This window comes from Mercenaria mercenaria, chromosome 1, assembly GCF_021730395.1.
Source record: "Mercenaria mercenaria strain notata chromosome 1, MADL_Memer_1, whole genome shotgun sequence".
NCBI classification, from domain to species: Eukaryota; Metazoa; Mollusca; class Bivalvia; order Venerida; family Veneridae; genus Mercenaria; species Mercenaria mercenaria.
Window position 1 is genome coordinate 101277276 of NC_069361.1, and position 21936 is coordinate 101299211.

Sequence of the window (21936 nt, forward strand, 5' to 3'; positions counted from 1 at the left end):
CTGATTTTCTAAGTCCAAAAGGGGCAATAATTCTTGCAAAAAATAGGATGGAGTTATGTTTCTTGATGTACAGGGTCAGCTTATGATGGTGAACAAGTATTCCAAGTTTCAAAGCAATAGCTTTGATAGTTTAGGAGAAAAGTTGACCTAAACATAAAACTTAACCAAGAAATCTGATATTTTCTAAGTACAAAAGGGGCCATAAATCTTGCAAAAAGCAAGATGGAGTTATGTTTCTTGCTACACAGGGTCAGCTTATGATGGTGAACAAGTATTCCAAGTTTCAAAGCAATAGCTTTGATAGTTTAGGAGAAAAGCTGATCTAAACATAAAACTTAACCAGGCAACGCCGACGCAGACACCGACGCCGACAACCGCTCAAGTGATGACAATAACTCATCATTTTTTTTCAAAAAATCAGATGAGCTAAAAAGGGCCAAAATTCAGCCAAATATCTTTGACATATTTACATACCCTTGAAAACAGATGGAGATCATCATGATGAACAAGTGTTCAAAGTTTCAAAGTCACATATCAAATAGCTTTGACAAAACAAAGACTTGTAAAAAACTGAACTAATTTCATGGACTTGTACAAAAACTGAACTAATTTCATGGACTTGCACAAAAACTGAACTAATTTCCAAGTCCAACAAGAGCACCACCTTGCGGGTGCAGACACTCATCTGATTTTTTTGTCACTGTATAATAGATTTTCTAAGTCCAAAAAGGCCATAATTCTTGCAAAAAGCAGGATGGAATTATGTTTCTTGCTGTACAGTGTCAGCTTTTGATGGTGAACAAGTGTTGCAAGTTTTAAAGCAATAGCTTTGATAGTTTAGGAGAAAAGCTGACCTAAACACAAAACTTAACCAAGAAATCTGTTTTTTTTAAGTCCAAAAGGGACCATAATTCTTGCAAAAAGCAATGTAGAGTCAAACACAAAACTTAACAAAGAAATTTGATATTTTTTAAGTCCAAAAGGGCCATAATTCTTGCAAAAAGCAGGATGGAGCTATGTTTCTTGCTGTACGGAGACAGCTATTGATGGTGAACATATGTTGCAAGTTTTAAAGCAATAACTTTGATAGTTCAGTAGAAAAGCTGACCTAAACACAAAACTTAACCAGGCAACGCCAACGCCGATGCCGATCAAGTGATGACAATAACTCATCTTTTTTTTTTTTAAAAATCAGATGAGCTAAACATTGGCTTTAATTTAGCCTAAATACTTGACAGAGTTATGTACATGTACTCTGGCCTACAGATAGAGACTGTTATAATAAACAAGTGATAAAAGTTTCAAAGCCATATGTCAAACAGTTTACACAAAATATGAACAGGTACGGAAAACTTAACCAAGATTTTTATGTTAAAAGGGGCCATAATTCAGACAAAATCCTTGATGGAGTTATGTTCTCCTGCCTAAAACTGGACATTGTGATGGTACACAAGTGTTGAAAGTTTCAAAGCTATACGTCAAAAGGTTTTGTCAAAAAAAATGTGGACTGATATGAAAAACTTAACTCAAGGTGTGATGCCGTGGTGAGTAGGATAGCTTTCTTTATTCTTCTAATAGTCAAGCTAAAAATGGCAAAGTTAGAACATGATTAAAACTTCCAGAAAAGTAGGAACATGCTTAAAACTTCCAGCAAAATAGGAAAATACCTAAAACTTACAGCAAAGTAGAAACATGCTTAAAACTTACAAAATAGGAAGTAAGAAAATTTTTAATGCCTTAAATTTCCAGCAAAGTAGGAACATGCTTAAAACTTCCAGCAAAGTAGAAAATATCTTAAACTTCCAGCAAAGTAGGAACATGCTTAAAACTTCTAGCAAGGCAGGAAAATACCAGAAACTTCCAGCAAAGTAAGAAAATGCCTAATGATTTAAAATGAGTGCTATCATACCCTAAGTTTACTTTAAAAAGTTCTTTAAGTTTGTATAGCTTTTCAAACAAGACTTACCTTCACAGAAATAAATAATTCACAATCCTACTATTATTTTTTTCAAGCAAACATATGAGCCGTGCCATGAGAAAACCAACATAGTGGGTTTGCGACCAGCATGGATCCAGACCAGCCTGCGCATCCGCGCAGTCTGGTCTGGATCCATGCTGTTCGCTTTTAAAGCCTACTGGAATTGGAGAAACTGTTAGCGAACAGCATGGATCCTGACCAGACTGCGCGGATGCGCAGGCTGGTCTGGATCCATGCTGGTCGCACACCCACTATGTTGGTTTTCTCATGGCACGGCTCATATTCTTTTAAAATACAATCATTTTTTTTTTGTTATATTACCAACTCTTTGATGGCTTACATACAAAATGTTGTTACTCTTAAAAAAATTCACAGTATCTACTTAACTTCAAATAAACATCACATAATTCATATGCACAATAGTATGTATTAATATGTATAGTCATAAACTTCCTTGAAATATGACACTGATGATAGAGTATTAAAGTCCCGTGACTGTGTTCCAACTAGATATAGCCTGATTTCACTGTAAAAGTAAAACAAGTTCAAAAAATGTCATCAAAGTATATATCTTTTGTGGGTAAGTTTGAGAAACATTTCTTTTTTCTGGTGTTTCTTCCCGTCTTGGATTTTCTGTACAATACCAGAGCCAAATACAGAGACTCTCCCCTGCCTTCACTCATTAACTCTAATCCCTGGTAAAAACACTTAAAGTCAAAGATAGAGTCCAATTCTGACTTTTTCCTCTCTTGACTCATTAACTCTACTCACTTGTTAATAACACTGTTACATTTCTGTGGTTACTAACTTCAGCTGTAATAAACTGTTATTGATTGTCATATATAAGTCTGATTTCACTCAAACAATAGACATTAATGTCAGGAAAAATAAAAAAACTTCACTCTGGGGATTATAATTCTCTCTGCCTTTAATCTTCCTTCAAGCCAATCATGGACTATACCGACATTTGAGACAGGACATGAATCATTTCTTAGGATATTGCTTGCTGGAAACAGATTTTATTGTCACTAGTGTTACATATTTACATGAATAAGAACAGCTTATTATTATTACAGGACTCCCTATATAAAGCAAGTGTTCTCATAATACAAATGCACATCCTGTTTAACAAGCATATAAAAGGTAAGCTTAAACTATGGTAAACCCTTACCATGCTAAATTTCTATAATGGACTGGTCCATCTTCCAATTTGGGCAGTACCATTTATCACTTGAAGGGATGTTTACTGAAAATTTATTGACTGAACAGCGAACAGTGCAGACCAAGATCAGACTGCACGGCAGTCTGATCTAGGTCTACACTGGTCGCAAAGGCAGAATCAATCGTGTTCAGCATGATAAGAGTTAAGATTGAATTACCTGTTGATAACGTTTCTAGTTCTTTTGTGGCAAGGGAAGTAATCGAAGATGTCTGACTGAAAGGGGAAGTCACTCTTGTATCTTTCTCCATCCTCTTTTCTTCCTTCTTCCTTCTCTAACTAAATTTGTTAGTGTAACTAAATACTCCCCATTTATCTGTATCCATATCAGCTGGAAAGACAATTTATCTACAGTTACTTGTAAAATTCTTTATAATTTCTTCCAAATGGTTTGTAACATCTATATGATTAAGAATTAACAAACAAGAGCTGTGGAGGATAACAACATAATGACTTATGACTTTTCAGAGGCCTTGAGGCCTTGTCAAACAAGAGCTGTCCGTAAGACAGCACGCTCGACTTTTCTCAGTGCTTTGCCAGTAAAAACTTTATAAAACTTTAACCAAAAAATTCTAAGTTAACAACGGGCATAAGGCAAAAAAAAAAAATATGTATGTTTCCTGTGACATGCCAGAAAAAAATAGGTTAGGTAGGTCGATTTTTTTTTTTTTTTTTTTTTTGATAGAGCAGAATACGCATCTTCACAGTTGTAGAATTCCTTTATATTTGCTTTTGCCTATTGTCTTATCAATACATATATGTCTGTACTAGATGGTAGATGCAATACACTTTAAATACACAGCTTTTTATGTACCCTTTGGCTTTTGGTCAGATTATTATAAATACCGCCGGTACATGCCGTCAGAATATTTCGACAGATGCACCTTTGGTTTTCCGTTGGTTCAAGCCTAGCTTAGAATCATGATTTTTTATGTCAAGTTTAAGGCAGGGGTGTAAACTTTTTTTCACACCACTCGCCCTGCAGGACTAGTAGCCACTAAAATCTACTCACCCTTAGTGAACAGTCACTTGCCCTTATAACTGACATGTTTAATATTGTCACTTCTATGAAAGGAGTATTATACATGTACAATAAGTAAATTTCAAATGTAACACACAGTAGACAAATACTATTCTCTTGTACACTACATTTCCTTTTATGGAGGCATATTTGTTCTTCTTAAATTTCTTTTTTACAGCAGACATTTTTATTTTTCTTTCCTCTATTTTTGTCAGCAGCACCAGCCAGTTGCTCTCCAAAATAACTGCAGCAATAGTAATAATAATTAAAGTCTATCCCCTGCCGTATTTTCCTAAAGTGTTAGGACAGCATAAAATATTTAGTTATTTTCATTTTCTCAAGACTTATTTCCCGTAAAATAACAAGAGGACCATGATGGTCCTGAATCGCTCACCTCTTCCCACATGACCCAGTTTTGAGTATGACGTCGTTTTTTCTATTATTTGACATAGTGACCTAGTTTTTGAGCTCAAGTGACCCAGTTTTGAACTTGACCTAGATATTATCAAGATAAAAATTCTGACCAAATTTCATGAAGATCTATTGAAAAATATGGTCTCTAAGGAGGTCACAAGGTTTTTCTTTTATTTGACCTATTGACCTAGTTTTCGAAGGTACATGACCCTGTTTTGAACTTTATCTAGATTTCATCAAGGTGAACATTCTCACTAATTTTCATGAAGATCTCATGAGAAATATGACCTCTAGAGAGGTCACAAGGTTTTTCTATTTTTATACCTACTGGCCTAGTTTTTGACCGCACGTGACCCAGTTTCGAAACTGACCTAGATATCATCAAGGTGAACATTCAGATCAATTTTCATGAAGATCCATTGAAAAATATGGCCTCTAGAGAGGTCAAAAGATTTTTCTAATTTTAGACCTACTGACCTAGTTTTTGACCGCAGTTGACCCAGTTTCAAACTTGACCTAGATATCAACAAGATGAACATTCAGACCAACTTTCATACAGATCCCATGAAAAGTATGGCCTCTAGAGAGGTCACAAGTTTTTTTTTATTATTTGACCTACTGACCTAGCTTTTTAAGGCACGTGACCCAGTTTCAAACTTGACCTAGATATCATCAAGGTGAACATTCTGACCAATTTTCATGAAGATCCATTCAAGGGTATGGCCTCTAGAGAGGTCACAAGGTTTTTCTATTTCAAGACCTACTGACCTAGTTTTTGATGGCAGTTGACCCAGTTTCGATCATCAAGATAAACATTCAGACCAACTTTCATACAGATCCCATGAAAAATATGGCCTCTAGAGAGGTCACAACGTTTTTTCATTATTTGACCTACTGACCTACTTCTTGATGGCACGTGACCCACTTTCGAATTTGACCGAGATATCATCAAGATGAACATTCTGACCAATTTTTATGGAGATCCATTCACAAGTATGGCCTCTAGAGAGGTCACAAGGTTTTTCTATTTCAAGACCTACTGACCTAGTTTTTGACCGCACATGACCCTGTTTCGAACTTGACCTAGACATCATCAAGATGAACATTCAGACCAACTTTCATACAGATCCCATGAAAAATATGGTCTTTAGAGAGGTCACAAGGTTTTTCTATTATTTGACCTACTGACCTAGTTTTTGAAGGCACATGACCCACTTTCAAACTTGACCTAGATATCATCAAGATGAACATTCAGACCAACTTTCATACAGATCCTATGAAAAATATGGCCTCTAGAGATGTCACAAGGTTTTTCTATTATTTGACCTACTGACCAAGTTTTTGAGGCACGTGACCCACTTTTGAACTTGACCTAGATATCATCAAGGTGAACATTCTGACCAATTTTCATGAAGATCTCATGAAATATATGGCCTCTAGAGAAGTCATAAGGTTTTTCTATTTTTAGACCTACTGACCTAGTTTTTGACCGCACATTACCCAGTTTCGTACTTGACCTAGATATCATCAAGATGAACATTCAGACCAACTTTCATACAGATCCCATAAAAAATATGACCTTTAGAGAGGTCACAAGGTTTTTCTATTACTTGACCTACTGACCTAGTTTTTGATGGCACGTGACCCAGTTTTGAATTTGACCTAGATATCATCAAGGTGAACGTTCTGACAAATTATCAAGAAGATCTTGTGAAAAATATGGCCTCTAGAGAGGTACAACAAACAAATTGCAAATACAATACACAGTAGACAAATAATATTCCCTTGTACACTACATTTCCTTTCTATTTAATCATATTCGTTCTGCTTAAATTTTCTTTTCTCTGCAGACATTTCTTTTTCTTTCACAGTATTTTGTCATCTCCACCACCCAGTCGCTCTCCAGATTTTATAGTTGTTGGTTTGCCATGCTTTGACAAAGTACGCGAAAATAAACGGTGATGATCATAATATTAACTCAGTTAAATAAATTTATCTTGACTGGCTTACAGTACATGCTTTAATTGTTATAACTGCATCGATGATAATAATAATAATCACACCTGTTAATCATTATCGTTAAGCGATTGAATTTTAAAGCGTCTACAGACGTAATGTTTGTTATTGTTTTTCGCATTGTAATTCAAAACATTTTTTGCTGAATTTCGGTAAAGTTACGATGTAAAAAGCACTCTGCCAATAGGGTGAGTATACAGCGAGGTCCATTTGTCCTATCCCGACTTTAACTCGCTAATGCGAGTGGGCGAGTGAAATTTAACACCCCTGATGAATAGTAATGTTTGATTTATACAAGCAAGTAAGTCTGACCAGTATTTTATGATTTTTTTTATTTTGAATGTCTTCGTTTTCCTAACAGTAAACTGAAGATACAGGTAAGGCTTAGAGGGATGGAAACTATTAAAATAGGCAGTGGCTAGGTAGCCGGAACCAGACCAAAGGTCTACCTAGACTAAAGGTCTAGGTAGCCGGCTGTATATATACATATCGTATATGAACATGTAAGTCAAGGTAGCCGGCTTTAATAAACTGTATTATAAAGGATCATTATATTAGTTAAATAAATTACATTTCCTGTGATTTATTATTTACTATTTGTGATTTACCTTTTTTTTTTTGCCGTATTTACGCACTCATATCATATCGGCCAACATTTTGTTATGTTATCAAGGAATGATCAGAGTATCATTATCGAAACAGACAGACATGACATTTGAACATATGAGCTCTTTATTCTAAGGCAACGTATACTAAATGTGAAAGATAATTATATATCAAAAGACCTAAATCTAAAAGATCGCCGACAATTGACATCATCTATCAACAAGAGCTGTCAGTTGACAGCGCGCTTGACTTATTAATTCTCAGTGCTTGATAGTATAATATAAGCAATGAGTAAAACTTTAACATTACAATAAGTATATTCTAAGTCGAAAAGGGGCCATAATTCAGTCAAAATGCTTGAGAGAGTTGCCTCCTCCTTTTTACAGACTGGGGTCATGACGGTAAACAAGTATGCAAAATATCAAAGCAATATCTCAATGGACTATGAAAATATTTTGGGTGCAGTGATTTTTTTTGGAAAAAATAAAGGTGCCTGTGCCCGCTAATTGGGAAAATAAGCGCGATAATTCCCAGAATTGGGAAAAATAGAAATATGTTTAATTTCCATACTAAGTGATATAAATCTGTATATTTCCTAAATGAATGTTGTTTGAAGAGTTAATATATTTTCAAAACCACTTTTGGATTTAAAATCGTGAAATTTTTGGGTGATAAAATAAATTAGGCCACAAATACAACTTGTAAGAATTGTATTTATCAATTTTCACTTCATGCCCTTGAAATTTGATAACGTCCGAAATTTTGTCTATCCGAAAATCGGTACAATCGCGGAGATTTTGATCTCCAATTTTTCAAAAATTAGGAGAGATATTGTCATTTTTCATTACCATAAATGATTAACTGACATAATGGAACATATTTAAACCGACTGAAGTCCATATTTCTCTTGAAAATCGGCAATGTTTTGTTTGTCACGTGTTTTCGCGACGGTAACCTTGATGCGATTTTGATCTTAAAACAGACGTTTTTGATGTCATTTCTGCCAATTTCATGTAAGATATCGCGGATCTCACGCCCGAATATAAACTGTTACATTTTGGAAATAAAATCTTATAATTTGAGTGGGGAAAACATCTCTTTTTTAGGGGAAAAATTGACGATTTTTTGGGAAAAAATGGCCTATTTTGGCGAGGGGAAAGTGCCGATATTCGGCAGTAAAAATACGCAAAAAAAATCACTGGGGTGGTACGCAAACTTTAACATTTATTCTAAGTCGAAAAGGGGCCATAATTCAGTCAAAATGCTTGACAGAGTTGCCTCCTCCTTTTTACAGACTGGGGTCATGATGGTAAACAAGTATGCAAAATATCACAGCAATATCTCAATGGACTTTGAAAATATTTGGGGTGGTACGCAAACTTTAACATTTATTCTAAGTCGAAAAGGGGCCATCATTCAGTCAAGTTGCCTCCTCCTTTTTACAGACTGGGGTCATGATGGTAAACAAGTATGCAAAATATCAAAGCAATATCTCAATGAACTTTGATAATATTTGGGGTGGTACGCAAACTTTAACATTTGTGTGACACTCACACGCCGACCAGAGTAGGATAGCTCCCCTATTCTTCGAATAGTCAAGCTAAAAATGTTTTTCAATATATAACAAACAAGAAAAATTAATTGAAAACTTTATTTTAAGAATTTATAAACATGCCATTTAAACACGCCGATGATCATTTGTTGATAACATAACCAAATGTTGGCCAATATGATATGAGTGCCTAAATATGGCAAAATAAACAGGTAAATCACAAACAGTAAATAAATCACAAACAGTAAATAAATCACAAGAAATGTAATTTATTTCACTAATATAATGATCCTTTATAATACAGTTTATTAAAGAGCCGGCTACCTTGACTTACATATTCATATACGATATGTATATAAATAGAGCTGGCTACCTAGACTTGTAGTCTAGGTATAGCCGGAACCGGCTACCTAGCCACTGCCATTAAAATATCAGATCATAAAATAAGAAGTGTCTAGCCGTCCGGTAACCGGACGCCTAGCCTGCATTCTAGACGTAAAGAATCAAATGAAAAAGAGATTGAGAGCCACTGGTGCAAACTTTTCCTGATTGGCGAATTTGTTGGCGCAAAGTGAAACTGACCCAGAGGAAACCCTGTCTGATGACATCAGCAGACAGGTGTATGTATAGGCTATTTTTAGATTGTGTTAATTGGCGAGTTTACATAATGTCATGATATGGAAATTTTAGATGGGAAAAGATTTGAATACATTTGAAATTGAGTAGATAAACTGGAGATATGGGAATCATTACCACCGATGGCAGAAGTGTTGACAACTTGAAATAGGTTTAAACATTTTTTAACAGCTATGATTTTGTATTTTTATTTTTATTGAGTAAAAACTCTAACTCTAATTTTTTAAAACTATATAAAGTCAAAATGGTGAAATAGATTCATTTTCAATCTATTTTAGCTACTGCTCCTGGGCTAAAATTCTAGGAATGTCAAAAAGACCTGCAGATTATTCACTGGATACTATTCTCCTCTGCTTATTAAAAGATAATAATTGAATAAATTTAAATCAAAACTTTTTTGAAAAAAATGTTTAAACCCTTACCCTGCTAAATTTCTATAATGAACTTGCCCATCTTTCAATTTGGACAGTACCATTAACTGTTAGAAGAGGTGACTGACTGAATGGCATACAGTGCAGATCATGATCAGACTTCAGGTATGTGCAGGCTGATCATGATCTGCACTGGTTGCAAAGGCAGAATTAATAGTGTCCAGCATGATAAGGATAAAATGCAAATTACAACCCCTGAAACCATTGCCCAAATCAATTAATCAAGTCAGAAAGGATATGGTTTAGATCTAATCTGTTTTAGTTTTATGTTCAACCTAAAATTTCCTAAAAAATGCCGGTCGATAAAACTCCTGGATTTTCAACTGATATCTCCTGGAAAATTGTCCTGGGAACTTGACATGTATGAATATGGACCTTAGGCGATCAATGTTTTATCATTTCTAAAAATAGAATATCAAACAAACACGATCTCATTCATTTTATCCACTGAAAAATCAGTAATCTATTCAAATGATGAAAAATATACTTTGGTATGTATTCACACAATATTTTGTTTACAAATAAGTTTTGATATCTTCAGTAAAAAAACAGTTAATTAAAACTATATAAAATCATTACTTATTCATAAAAAAATCAATTACCAGATGGCTAGAAAATTCACCGAGAATATGCTAGCCTGTAACCGGACGGCTAGAATGCAGGCTAGGAGTTCGGTTACCGGACTGCAAGACACTTCCCATAAAATAAGCCATCCCGAAAAGAAAAACAAGTGTTGTGACGCTACTCCATCTAGCGGACACCATCGGTATTTAGTGGTGTTATACCTCCGGAAGTTTAGCCGGTGTAGGGGTAACTTTTGGCGGTAACTGCGCACGGAACTTCAGTTGAACAGCTGATCGCCCAACAGAGCAGAAGTGCACAGCTAGAGGAGCAAACAACCAATTGCTAAGTATAACCCACTCTTATCCCGTTTTGTTAGGCAGAGAAAACAAGGTTTACAATAATGGCGACGAGGATATAAATTGGATTACGCTGGCAGAATTTTATTTGGTAGAAGGCTGCTAAATTCACCTTAGGATTTTTTCGCGTGGAATTTTCTACTTAGGAAAAAATTCAAGAACAGCCTTACTACATTAATATTACAGTGTTTTCTAAACACTAAACCAGCTCTGCCTGAAATAAAGTTGATATTGAACAGAAAGAGGCTTTCACGACTTTCAGTCTAAAGTACTCTCTGTACATCAACAAGTGGTTCTACCATTGGTTCTACCAAGCTAAGATATATCTAGCTGTAGGTTTCTGACAAGTAATTTATTACTTTCTGGGTAAGGAAACCTCTGTCTCTGCGAAAGTCTCCCATACTCAATAAAGCCCTTTACAGGTATAACAAGATAGAGTGGACGTCTACAGGACCCACCTATACATATTGAAAGACACTGCAGGTTAGTGCTTTTTATTTTTGAAAACTGGATTCTCAAGGGGCCAGTGCCGCATTCGAACCAGTGTAACCTATACACTACCTTGAAAAATCAAATATTTATTGAAGCGTCTGGGTGGCCGGTCTAAATATTTGAATTAATAGTGTATCTGCTACATTCGAACCAACTGCAGTTAGTCTGAAAAATAATTGGGTTTGACCGCATACATAATATTTCGGTTCAAATAAATTGAGATAATTTTGAGTATTTCATACACAAAATTAATTATTGTTGACCGACATTGATTGACATAGACATTGACCATGATTTTCATAAATCAAGCTTCTGAAGAAGAACTGAGGTCAATACCATGCATTGGGCCTAGAAGAGCTGCCAATTTGTTAAATTATAGACACACATATGGGTGTATAACAAAGGACATCTTCTGTTTGGCATTCCCAGGAGAAGTACCAAAAGATGTCTTAGACTCTATTAACTTCATGTCACCTGAAGAACTTTCAAGAAGGGGAAGGGGGAGAGGTGCACAAGAAATGTCACCTGTGGTTACTTTCAGTACCACTGGGTCAATTCAAGCTCCTTTATTTTCCACACCCATAACAAAATTAGGAAATAACACCCAAACTACATCTGTAGTTATGACAACAACAGTAAATAAAACCCCCTTAATAACAACAACAACAGTCAATACCATTGTTAATACCAGGCCAAGGGTGTCAACACAAGGCAGTGCCCAAGGTGTACAGTTACCTTCAAGCAGTAATGTTCATGACCTAACAGGTGCACTTGATTATCTTTTACGCTATAGTCAAGGTATAGGTAATAAAGATATAGAAAATTTAATTGCCTCGTTATCAACAATTGAAACAGCTGTTGTAAACACATCAACAGATACAGGTGCAAGACCAAAGAGTTCTGTTAAACTACAGCCTTCAGGGGTTAAACAAGATACTGTTAGCAACAGGGGAGATCAATCTAGTTCTTTCAGAAATAGATTATCTCAGCAGAAAGAAACAGGCAATTTAAAAGGGAATAGCACCACAGGTCATAACCATACGGAAGATACTACAAATAGAAGCAGTTCACCACGAAATTGCAAAACACATCATACAAGGTCACGTGATTCATCTTACGACAGGTACTATGATGTTGATAGGTCTGACTATTACCCAGATGATAGGCATTACAGACATAGGTCTCCGTCAAGGCATAGGTCTTTCAGATCTCCGCCAAGACGCATGACTTCCAGATCACCAAGGCGTGAACGAAGGTCTAAGTATCAACATTACAGCCCAAAATCACGTGATACTTACAGAAGAGAGTCTTTGTCTCCATACGAAAGGTCAAGAGACAGACGGTCCAGGTCACGTGAACGTTATAGTATACTGAAAAATGGACATTACCATAGAAGGTCAGCATCAAGATCAACGTCCAGAAATAGGTCAACACACATGAACCGATATCAATATAGGTCAGATGACACTAAATCAACTTCTCGGTTGAATGACACGGGGACAACTGGAAATCATCAACATTATAGATACGATGAAAGGCAAGACGATGCTGCAAAACCGAAAAAACATGACACGACTACATCTCCAGAACATGTTCCAGAACCAGTTTCACCGGTTTCGGATGCGAGACATAGTCAAAGGTCAAGACATTCACCACGTCATCGGTCAAGGTCATATGATGATAACCAGAGGTCACGTTACACACAAAGGTCATCTGAAAGGTCAAGACATTCAAGATATTCAAGAAGTAGAAGCAGATCGGGTGATAGAAACAGATACCGCTCCACTGAACGCCATATTAGAATAGACCCAAGAGCTTATAGAGATAGGTCAAGGTCAAGTTCAAGGCAACGTCACTATTCGTCTACAGCCTTTCAGGCAAGAGACGATTCAAGGTCACCAGGGTCTAGATATTATAGAGATGTTTCAACTTCTAGAGATAGACACAGTCGACGTTCAAGGTCAAGGTCGCCATACAGACGTGACAGTTATTATGAAGCATACCGTCACCAGAGATACTTCTTCGACAGCGACGACGAAGATGACTATAGACATAGCAGATCTTACAGACGCTATTCTATAGAAAGAAGGGGTGATCCAAAAAGGCTTCCGAAAAATTTGAAGTATGATGGGACTTCCAGTTGGCTGTCATTTAAACAGAAGTTTGAAAGTTATATGGTTGTTCTAAATTGGTCTGAAGAAGAATGCCGAGATTATTTGAATTGGAGCTTAGAGGGCAAAGCGCTAGACTTTTTCACAATCACAACCAGAATGGGAGAACAGTACTCCTTCAGTCAGATTATGAAGAAGCTAGAAACTAGATTTGGTTCAAAAGAATTAACGGAAACAGCAAGAGCTAAATTTCAGCAGGCTTCACAAAAAACAGAAGAATCTCTTGAAGACTGGGCAGATAGATGTCTTACCCTCGCCACAACTGCTTTTCGAGATTTACCAGAATACCATCGTATGCAGGAAGCTATTTCGAAGTTCTGCCAAGGGTGTACTGATAGAGAAGCTGCAAAACACGCCTGTTTTGAACGGCCGAAGAGTATGTCTGCAGCACTGAATGCCGTTAAACATCACCAGTACATTTCGCAAGCTGTAGATAGCAGACGACCAAGCCGAAAAGCAAAAGATGATGTTTCAGTCAATGCTGTCGGTTCATTGTCAGAAACCAGGGTAGAAGACATGATTGCCAAAGCAATTAGAAAATTAGGAGAGCAGTTAAAGAAACCGGAAGTTCAAGACAAACCACCAACTTCAGGTCTATCCGAGATAGAATGCTACTTCTGTAAAGCTAAATGGCATCTAAGAAGAAAATATAGAAAGTACAAAGAGTGGCTGCAATCGAAAAATAGAAGAGCAGAATCGGATTTAAACAAGGAAGGGCTGGATGCAAAGGCCAAACATTACAGCCCAAAGGAAAAGAAGTAGGTGGCCATTACACAAAAGATGTTGAAGTGAACAACAATCCTCCATCTGAGTTAACAAGAACTTCCAGCTCAGAGCAAATTCATGTTACAGAAGCTTCCAGCTCTGAACATGCAATTAAGACTGCGGCTAAATCAGAAACTGCACTAACTAACCAGTCTAGCGAAGGCAATAAACAAATTAACTGTGATGCTTTCAGTTCACAGAAAGTTACAGACAAAACAAGTCCCAATCCTGAATCAGTTAAAGAGGTTCAAGAGGAAGAAACGATCAGTGTACATCAAGTTCAAGCAGGTTCATCGTATGTATACCTGAAAGTAGCTGATCAAGAGGTCAAGGCTCGTATAGACTCTGGTGCAGAAATTACCATCTTGTCTACAAAAGTCTATAACAATTTGAAGACCAAGCCTGCTAAAGTTAAAGAGGTTGTTATGCAGATGGCAGATAAAGAGACTGTTTTAAAGGGTTTTAGTACAACACCTTTACATCTACAGTTGGGTTCCCAAGTATTCAAGGAAAGAGTTTATGTAGCACCCATAAGTGATGAAATGCTGTTGGGACACGATTTCCTCCATCATTTAGGAGTATTGTTAGACATGCATTCTGACACACTTATTTTGAACGGGGAGCGAATACCCATGAATACCAGGTTCAAAGAAGGCAATCCAGTTGTAGCAAGAATCACAGTGACTAAACGTACTGTAGTACCACCAAATACAGCTGTTCGCATAACATGTAAGATCGACAATCAACTTGAAGACTACTTCATTGAGCCAAATGACACCGTAACAAATTCTGGTGTTCTTATTCCAAGAACAGTCCGATCTTCGAATACACAGCCCGTGGTGTGTTTAGTCAACCCTACAAACTTCTACAGGACGTTCAAGAAGGGGAAGGTTATTGCTACAGCATACGAAGTGCAATCCATCTTGGAAGAGAAGAGTTTACAGAAGGAAACTGATGTATTTACCTGCCATGCTGTAAAACAAAGTGAACAGTCTTCTGCAAAAGATGCTTTCAGCTCTTCTAGCCAGAAGGCTACACCAAAAGCACCAAATATACCAGATCATCTTAAAGAGTTGTATAAAGCTTCTACTACGCATTTAGACAGGGAGCAAAGTGAGAGGTTAGCAGAACTTCTTTCTGAATTTTCAGATGTGTTCGCCAAAGAAGATTTTGACTTGGGAAACTTTACGGCGATTGAGCATGAAATTGATACCGGGGATGCCAAACCAATAAAGCAACGTATGCGGCGTACTCCAGCTTGCTTTGTCGGGGAGGAAGAGGAACATCTGAAGAAGATGTTAGATGCCGGTGTCATTCAGGAGTCTACATCAGAGTGGGCATCCTCACCTGTTCTGATAAGAAAACGTGACAATACAGTCAGATGGTGTGTCGATTACAGGGCCTTGAATGACGTCACGGTTAAAGATACATTTCCGTTACCATTGGTTGAAGATTGCCTAGATACGCTTTCCGGAAGTGTCTGGTTTTCCAAACTAGATGCTAATTCAGCATATTGGCAAGTTCGAGTTAGGGAGGAAGATCGAAAGAAGACGGCTTTTCTGACAAAGTACGGCTTATTCGAGCATGTCAGAATGGGTTTCGGTCTTACCAATGCTCCAGCAACTTTTTCACGTGTGGTCAACTTGATCCTGAGAGGTTTGACGTGGAAAACAGTATTGGCCTTTCTCGATGATATTTTGGTAATGGGAAATAGTTTTGAGGAACATTTGAACAATATAGCCGAAGCTTTAAGTCGTTTCCGGAAGTATGGGATGAAGCTGAAGCCAAGAAAATGTGTTCTTTTTAAGAAAGAAGTGGAATTCTTAGGAAGAATAGTCAGCAGTAACCAGCTGGCAATGGCTTCGCATGACACTGACACGGTAGCTTCCTGGCCGGTGCCACAATCTTCAAAAGACGTAGAAAGATTTTTAGGCCTAGCTAACTACCACAGGGTGTTTATCAAGAATTTCGCGGAAATGGCCCAGACGCTCTACAATTTGACAGGCAAACACGAATTCAAGTGGGGCGACAAAGAACAGAAAGCTTTTGAAGCATTGAAAAGAGCTCTAACATCACCACCTGTGTTAACTCTACCAAACACAAAGGATCCATTTATCCTGGATGTCGATGCTTCTCATTTGGCTATAGGTTCAGAGCTTATTCAAGTGCAGAATGGAGAAGAAAAGGTAGTCGCTTACAGCAGCTTCACTTTGACTCCAGAGCAAAAGAATTACTGCACTACAAGAAAGGAACTCCTAGCAATAGTACGGTTCACAAGACATTTCCGACATTACCTTCTAGGACGAATGTTCACAGTGAGAACAGATCATTCCAGTTTGACTTGGTTGTTGAAGTTTAAGGAACCACAAGGTCAGCTTGCTCGTTGGATTGAAGAGCTTTCCCAATACAACATGATTGTAAAGCACAGACCTGGAGCTAAACATGGCAATGCGGACGCGTTGTCCAGAAGACCAGAAACTCTGACGCCATGTTCAGCTTATGTATCCGGGATAAAGCCTGCAGATTTGCCATGCAAGGGTTGTCATTACTGTACTAGAGCGGATCGAGATTGGATCAAGTTTACAAATGATGTAGATGAAGCAGTTGGTCTAGGTGTACAGACGGGTAAGACAGCCACTGATGGACATAAAGTTTCAATTGGGGCAACTGCAGATGAGAACAAGTCAAACCTAGAAAGTGTATCCAGTGTTAAGGATGAAGGTCCTACCAGTGAGACACTGAGTGAACCAAGATCTACCGAGTTCCAGAAGAAGAGAACAAGTATTCCATACAGTTCTCCAGAAGGGGAAGATACTAGTCTTGCAGACAGTATACTTTCCGTAGACGTAACAGGCCTGCAAGGGAGTGAATCGCATTTTGATATTGTTACACCGTGCAATGGGGAAACCAGTTTCATTAGTGTTTGTTCAGTGATAACAGCAAATGAAGCTAGTGCAGAAAAGTCTTCTTGTTGGGGATTCACTTTCGAAGACCTGGAACGAGAACAGAGTAAGGACAAAGACTTACAGTTCATACTTGACTGGCTCAAGAACAGACGAGAACCAGATGAAGGAAGTTTGTTCCTTTCCAGCCCAGACACAAAGTATTACTGGCTGAATAAAGAGATGTTCCAAATGATTGATGGCGTGCTATTCAGAAAAAGTCCAAAAGCCGAAGATGAAGATCTCCAGCTTGTCATACCAGATAGTTTGAAAGAACAGGCTTTACCACGATCTTCCAGCAGCAGGGCACCAAGGAATAGCAAGAACCAAAGCTAAGATGAAGGAAAAGTTTTTCTGGGTACGTCTGTCTAGAGATGTCGAGGCATATGTCTTATCCTGTGATGTGTGCAACAAAAACAAGAAGCACAAAAGATACGGTCGAGTTCCATTGACAGAGTTTCACGCTGGAGCACCCATGGAACGCGTGCATATAGATTTCATGGGACCTCTGCCAAAAACAACACATGGGAACGAATATTGTTTGATGATGGTGGACCAATTTACGAAATGGGTTGAATGTGTACCCCTACCTTCGCAGAAGGCAGAAGTGACAGCGAAAGCCGCTATCGACAACTTCTTCTCACGTTTCGGTTTTCCCTTCCAGATCTTCACAGACCAAGGGCGAAACTTTGAAAGTCAGTTGTTTGCAGCTGTATGCAAAGCATTACACATTCACAAATCCAGAACAACGCCTTACAGGCCAGCCAGCAATGGTCAGGTTGAACGTTTTAACCGCAGTTTAATGGATGCCGTAAGATGCTTCATAGGCAAATCACAAGAAAATTGGGATAGAAATATTCAACAAATTGCAATGGCAATGAGGGCGAGTGTTAACAGAAGTACTGGTTTCACACCAAACAAGTTAATGTTGGGTAGAGAAGTGAATACTCCAGCCCAGCTGATGTTTCCTAATGCAAGGGCAGAGAATCCAGAAGAGTATGGAGAATATGTAGCCAATCTTCTCCAGACCATACAGAATGCACACAACAAAGCGAGAGAAACCATAAAGACTTCATTGAAGCGTATGAAACGGGACTATGACTTGAGGATCCTGCTTAGACCGTACTCTGAAGGGGACATTGTTTATCTTTTAGATACAGCGTCCCACAAGGGGAAATCTCGCAAGTTATGCTCTCCGTGGAAAGGTCCAGCCATAGTGACAAAGAAGATAACAGCTTATCTGTACCGGGTGAAATTGCGAAATGCAGTATTCGTTACCAACCATGACCGGATGATGCCTTGCAAGGACAGAAAGCTCCCTGCATGGATAACGAAATACAAGGAGTCTCCCGCAGAAACAGATACTACCGTACATGATGACCAGGAAGACGACGAGGTCTATTGCGTTTGCAGAAAGCCATGGCTAGGAAGATTCATGATTCAATGCGACTTCTGTGAAGAATGGTTCCATGGATCTTGCATCAACATCACCGCTACAGATGCGCTTGACATTGACAAGTACAGATGCAAAACATGCAAAGACAAGAGACGGTGACAATGACAGTTATGTACGGAAAATATATTCTTTGTTTTCTATTTCAGATTATAGTCATGGCTGAGAAATTGAACTCGACCAAGGATTTTCAAGAAGTAGTGGATGAATACCTGGCTGAAAGACGTGTGTTCAAACCTGCAGAAGTGTTCGTAAAAGAACTTTCTCTTTGCCCGAGATACATCGGAGGGCCTGACAGATCAGCAAAGTTGCTTGATGCCATGCTGAAAATGGTCAACTTGGTTAAAGAGAAAAGGGCAGTCCTCCGTAACCAGAAGTCACATGACCAGTGGTTAAAATCAGCAGCCCAGGCTATGGAAACCTATTGTGTGGCTAATAGGGACTGGATTTCCGAACACGTGTGGAAACTAAAAGCCCGCCCAGTAGTCGTCTCCCATGATTATGATCCTGAACGGGGTAGAAAAGACATTCGGTATATGAAACCAACCAGTGAAGCCCCGTCAGAAGACAAATGTCTTGAAAAAGAAGAGGGAGAGGAAAGTACGGGCGAGATTAGTCTGGATCTAGAGGAAGACTTGTTGTATTTGTTGGATACGCCAAAGTCAAAAACATCAGGCGGTCGACAGGAAGCATCCAACATGGAAGTCGATCATCCAGAAGCTACGGTTAAGTTGGCACCAAGTCCAAGAAGGTCACCAAGGTTAAACAAGGGAAAGGTGAAAATCTCTCCTATCAAGGCACCTTTGGACGAACCAACAAAGTCAAAAAAGACCGCAGCAGAGGTTTCCACAATTGCAGGGAAGAAAGCCCAGGCAACTGGACTTTACAAGAGTAAGACACACGGCGATTCTAGGCAAAGAAGGCATTCCACAGATCCAAGGACTAGTAGGAATGAAAAAGCTCCCAGTGCTGCCACTGTGGCTGAAACCACAGGAAAAACACCAGATTCCAGGGTTCCTCTTGATGCTTCCAGCTCCAAGAAGGAAAGGAAACATGAGACAGCACTGCCGGCTTCATCGGTCCCAGAGCTCAAACGTACTGTGACAGTAGAAAAGGGAAAGTCTGTGCAAGCACCCCAACCCAAGGTGGGAAAAAGAAGTGCCACAGAACTGCCTCCTATAACAATATCAGTACCTGTTTTGAAGAAAACGAAGACTGATGACCTACTGCGTCAGGTGCGTAAAACCGTTGATGAAGGTCGAAAGACAAGGGAAAGAAGGAAGTTCGAGTGTTGGATTCCGGGTTGTTTGGAACCATCAACATACCCGAAAGTTCATGCATTCGAACATCATATTCCAGAGGTCTTTGACGAAAGACTCAAACCTGACGATGAAAGAGTCCTTCGAAGTAGACGAAATGCCTTGAATCAAGCGGCTAGATGGCTTCTGGGCAGACCAGCAACATTGGACGAACTAGTCTCCTTCGTGGTTATCCAGAAAGTTCTGAGCGCCGCGGATAACACCCGTATCTCAGAAGTACAGAAGGAAGCCATGAAGCATATGTGTACCTTTCTTCGGGTCCATGTTCCTGATCAATTTACACTGGAACCAGCAAATTCCCCCGCTGTTCTGATACATTGGAGAGCTGTTTTGTTAATAGCTGCCACTTTACAAGAGGACGAAAGACGCTATTGGCAGGACAACTACCCAGCCCCGGAAGGCGTAGAAAAGGTACAAAGGGTCGAGCCAGAAGTAAAACTACCAGAGGCCTTCGATAGCCATTTCCACTTGGATCGAACTCTGCGAAAGTTGCATCTGTCCGATGGTACTTTGGAGGATATTTTCAACAAAGTCTCAGTGGACAATGACAAACGTGTCAAACTAGTTGGCACTGTAGCCGTCTACTGTGACCCAGCATCGTATCCTTCCGAGCGAACTTTATCTTCATTACCAGAGGATATGTCTGTGGCAATTGGATTTCATCCAAAACATGCCAGCAGTAGCCATCGCAGACTGAATGAGGACATTAAACACATGTTGAGGCTCTTGCGTCATCCTAAGGTCTCGGCATTTGGAGAAATAGGCATAGACCACACTGAGCCTAGAAAAGATTGGTCCTACCAAGTGGATTTACTGGAAAAGATCTTGCCAGAGCTCCAGGATCAGCATGTATTGATTGTACACTGCCGTGGAATGAGAGGCGACTGCGGAACAGAAGCTTTTCTACTTCTACTGCACTTTTTGAAGAAGTTAGTCCGCACCAATCATCCCATTCATCTCCACTGCTTCGCAGGTAATCAGTATGTGTTGAAAAGATGGTTAGAGGTGTTTCCACGAACATACATTGGTTTCACCAACATGGTCCAGTCGTTCGATCCAGAGCAAGTTGCTGCTTTATGCGCCATTGAAGAAAACAGGTTGCTCCTGGAATCTGACGCTCCATACTTCAAGACGATGGGAACCAATGTATCGTCTCCAAGCCAGCTCTACGCTGCTGCCATGAATGTGGCTCAACACCGAGGAACAACACCAGAACGAATCCTGGAAATCACAGTAGCAAACGCACAATGTTTGTACCACGACCAGTTCCAGTAAGACGCTTCAGTAGACAGAGACGTAGCTTTCAGCACGTCAAAGATACTGAATAATAAAGCCTAGAATTAAATAAGAAGTTTGACAGTAATGCTTTTAGCCAGCTGTTCTACTTGCCAAGGGTATTCATATTTCAAAGCATCCAACATCAGTACCAAGGGTTCCACAGAGCTTCCAGCCTGACTGGGAAACCACAAAAATAGTGTGATGCAACACTGACCACTACAGACGACTTTCAGTCCACCTCCAATAGATCGAAGAGATCATGGGTACTTTCAGTCCCATTGACAGCATTTCTCCCATACTTGACTGAGCCCTTCCTTATAAAGTTGGGGGGAGTGTTGTGACGGTACTCCATCTAGCGGACACCATCGGTATTTAGTGGTGTTATACCTCCGGAAGTTTAGCCGGTGTAGGGGTAACTTTTGGCGGTAACTGCGCACGGAACTTCAGTTGAACAGCTGATCGCCCAACAGAGCAGAAGTGCACAGCTAGAGGAGCAAACAACCAATTGCTAAGTATAACCCACTCTTATCCGTTTTGTTAGGCAGAGAAAACAAGATTTACAATACAAGTAACATGTGAGTAAGGCTCGCTGTTTGAGCACTCTTTTTTTATCTTTATCATTCAACAGTTTAATCACTGCATTTAACATCCATAGACCAGCAATCGATTGTTTGGGAGTATGAACTAGAACAAGATCTAAAAGTTGCGCAATCAATTAAATGG

At 39.0% G+C, this 21936-nt stretch overlaps 2 protein-coding genes across 6 annotated transcripts in view; one reads left to right on the top strand and one right to left on the bottom strand.

Moving 5' to 3' along the window:
* LOC123563949 (lysosomal-trafficking regulator-like) overlaps nt 1–21936 on the bottom strand; it is a 132002-nt gene that overhangs the window by 109828 nt on the left and 238 nt on the right. For 3 of the 4 annotated variants that reach the window (XR_008366313.1, XM_053518799.1, XM_053518789.1), the window contains exon 2: nt 3358–3528. Coding sequence is in view for 2 of the 4 variants with exons in the window: in XM_053518799.1 (XP_053374774.1) it covers nt 3358–3448 (91 nt within the window). In the remaining 2 variants the exon portion in view is untranslated. Of the gene's footprint in view, nt 1–1966; nt 2087–3357; nt 3529–21936 lie in introns of those variants that run through there. The other variant, XM_053518793.1, reaches the window with a different exon arrangement.
* LOC123541694 (uncharacterized) lies at nt 10633–21738 on the top strand. 2 transcript variants are annotated; one of them, XM_053518805.1, is made up of 2 exons: nt 10633–11276; nt 18766–21738. In XM_053518805.1, exon 2 carries the CDS (start codon nt 18775–18777, stop codon nt 21208–21210), a length of 2436 nt encoding a protein of 811 aa, XP_053374780.1. In that variant the 5' UTR covers nt 10633–11276; nt 18766–18774; the 3' UTR covers nt 21211–21738. The 2 variants fall into 2 exon arrangements, with proteins under 2 accessions (XP_053374780.1, XP_053374777.1); XM_053518802.1 differs by having other exon boundaries at nt 10633–10783.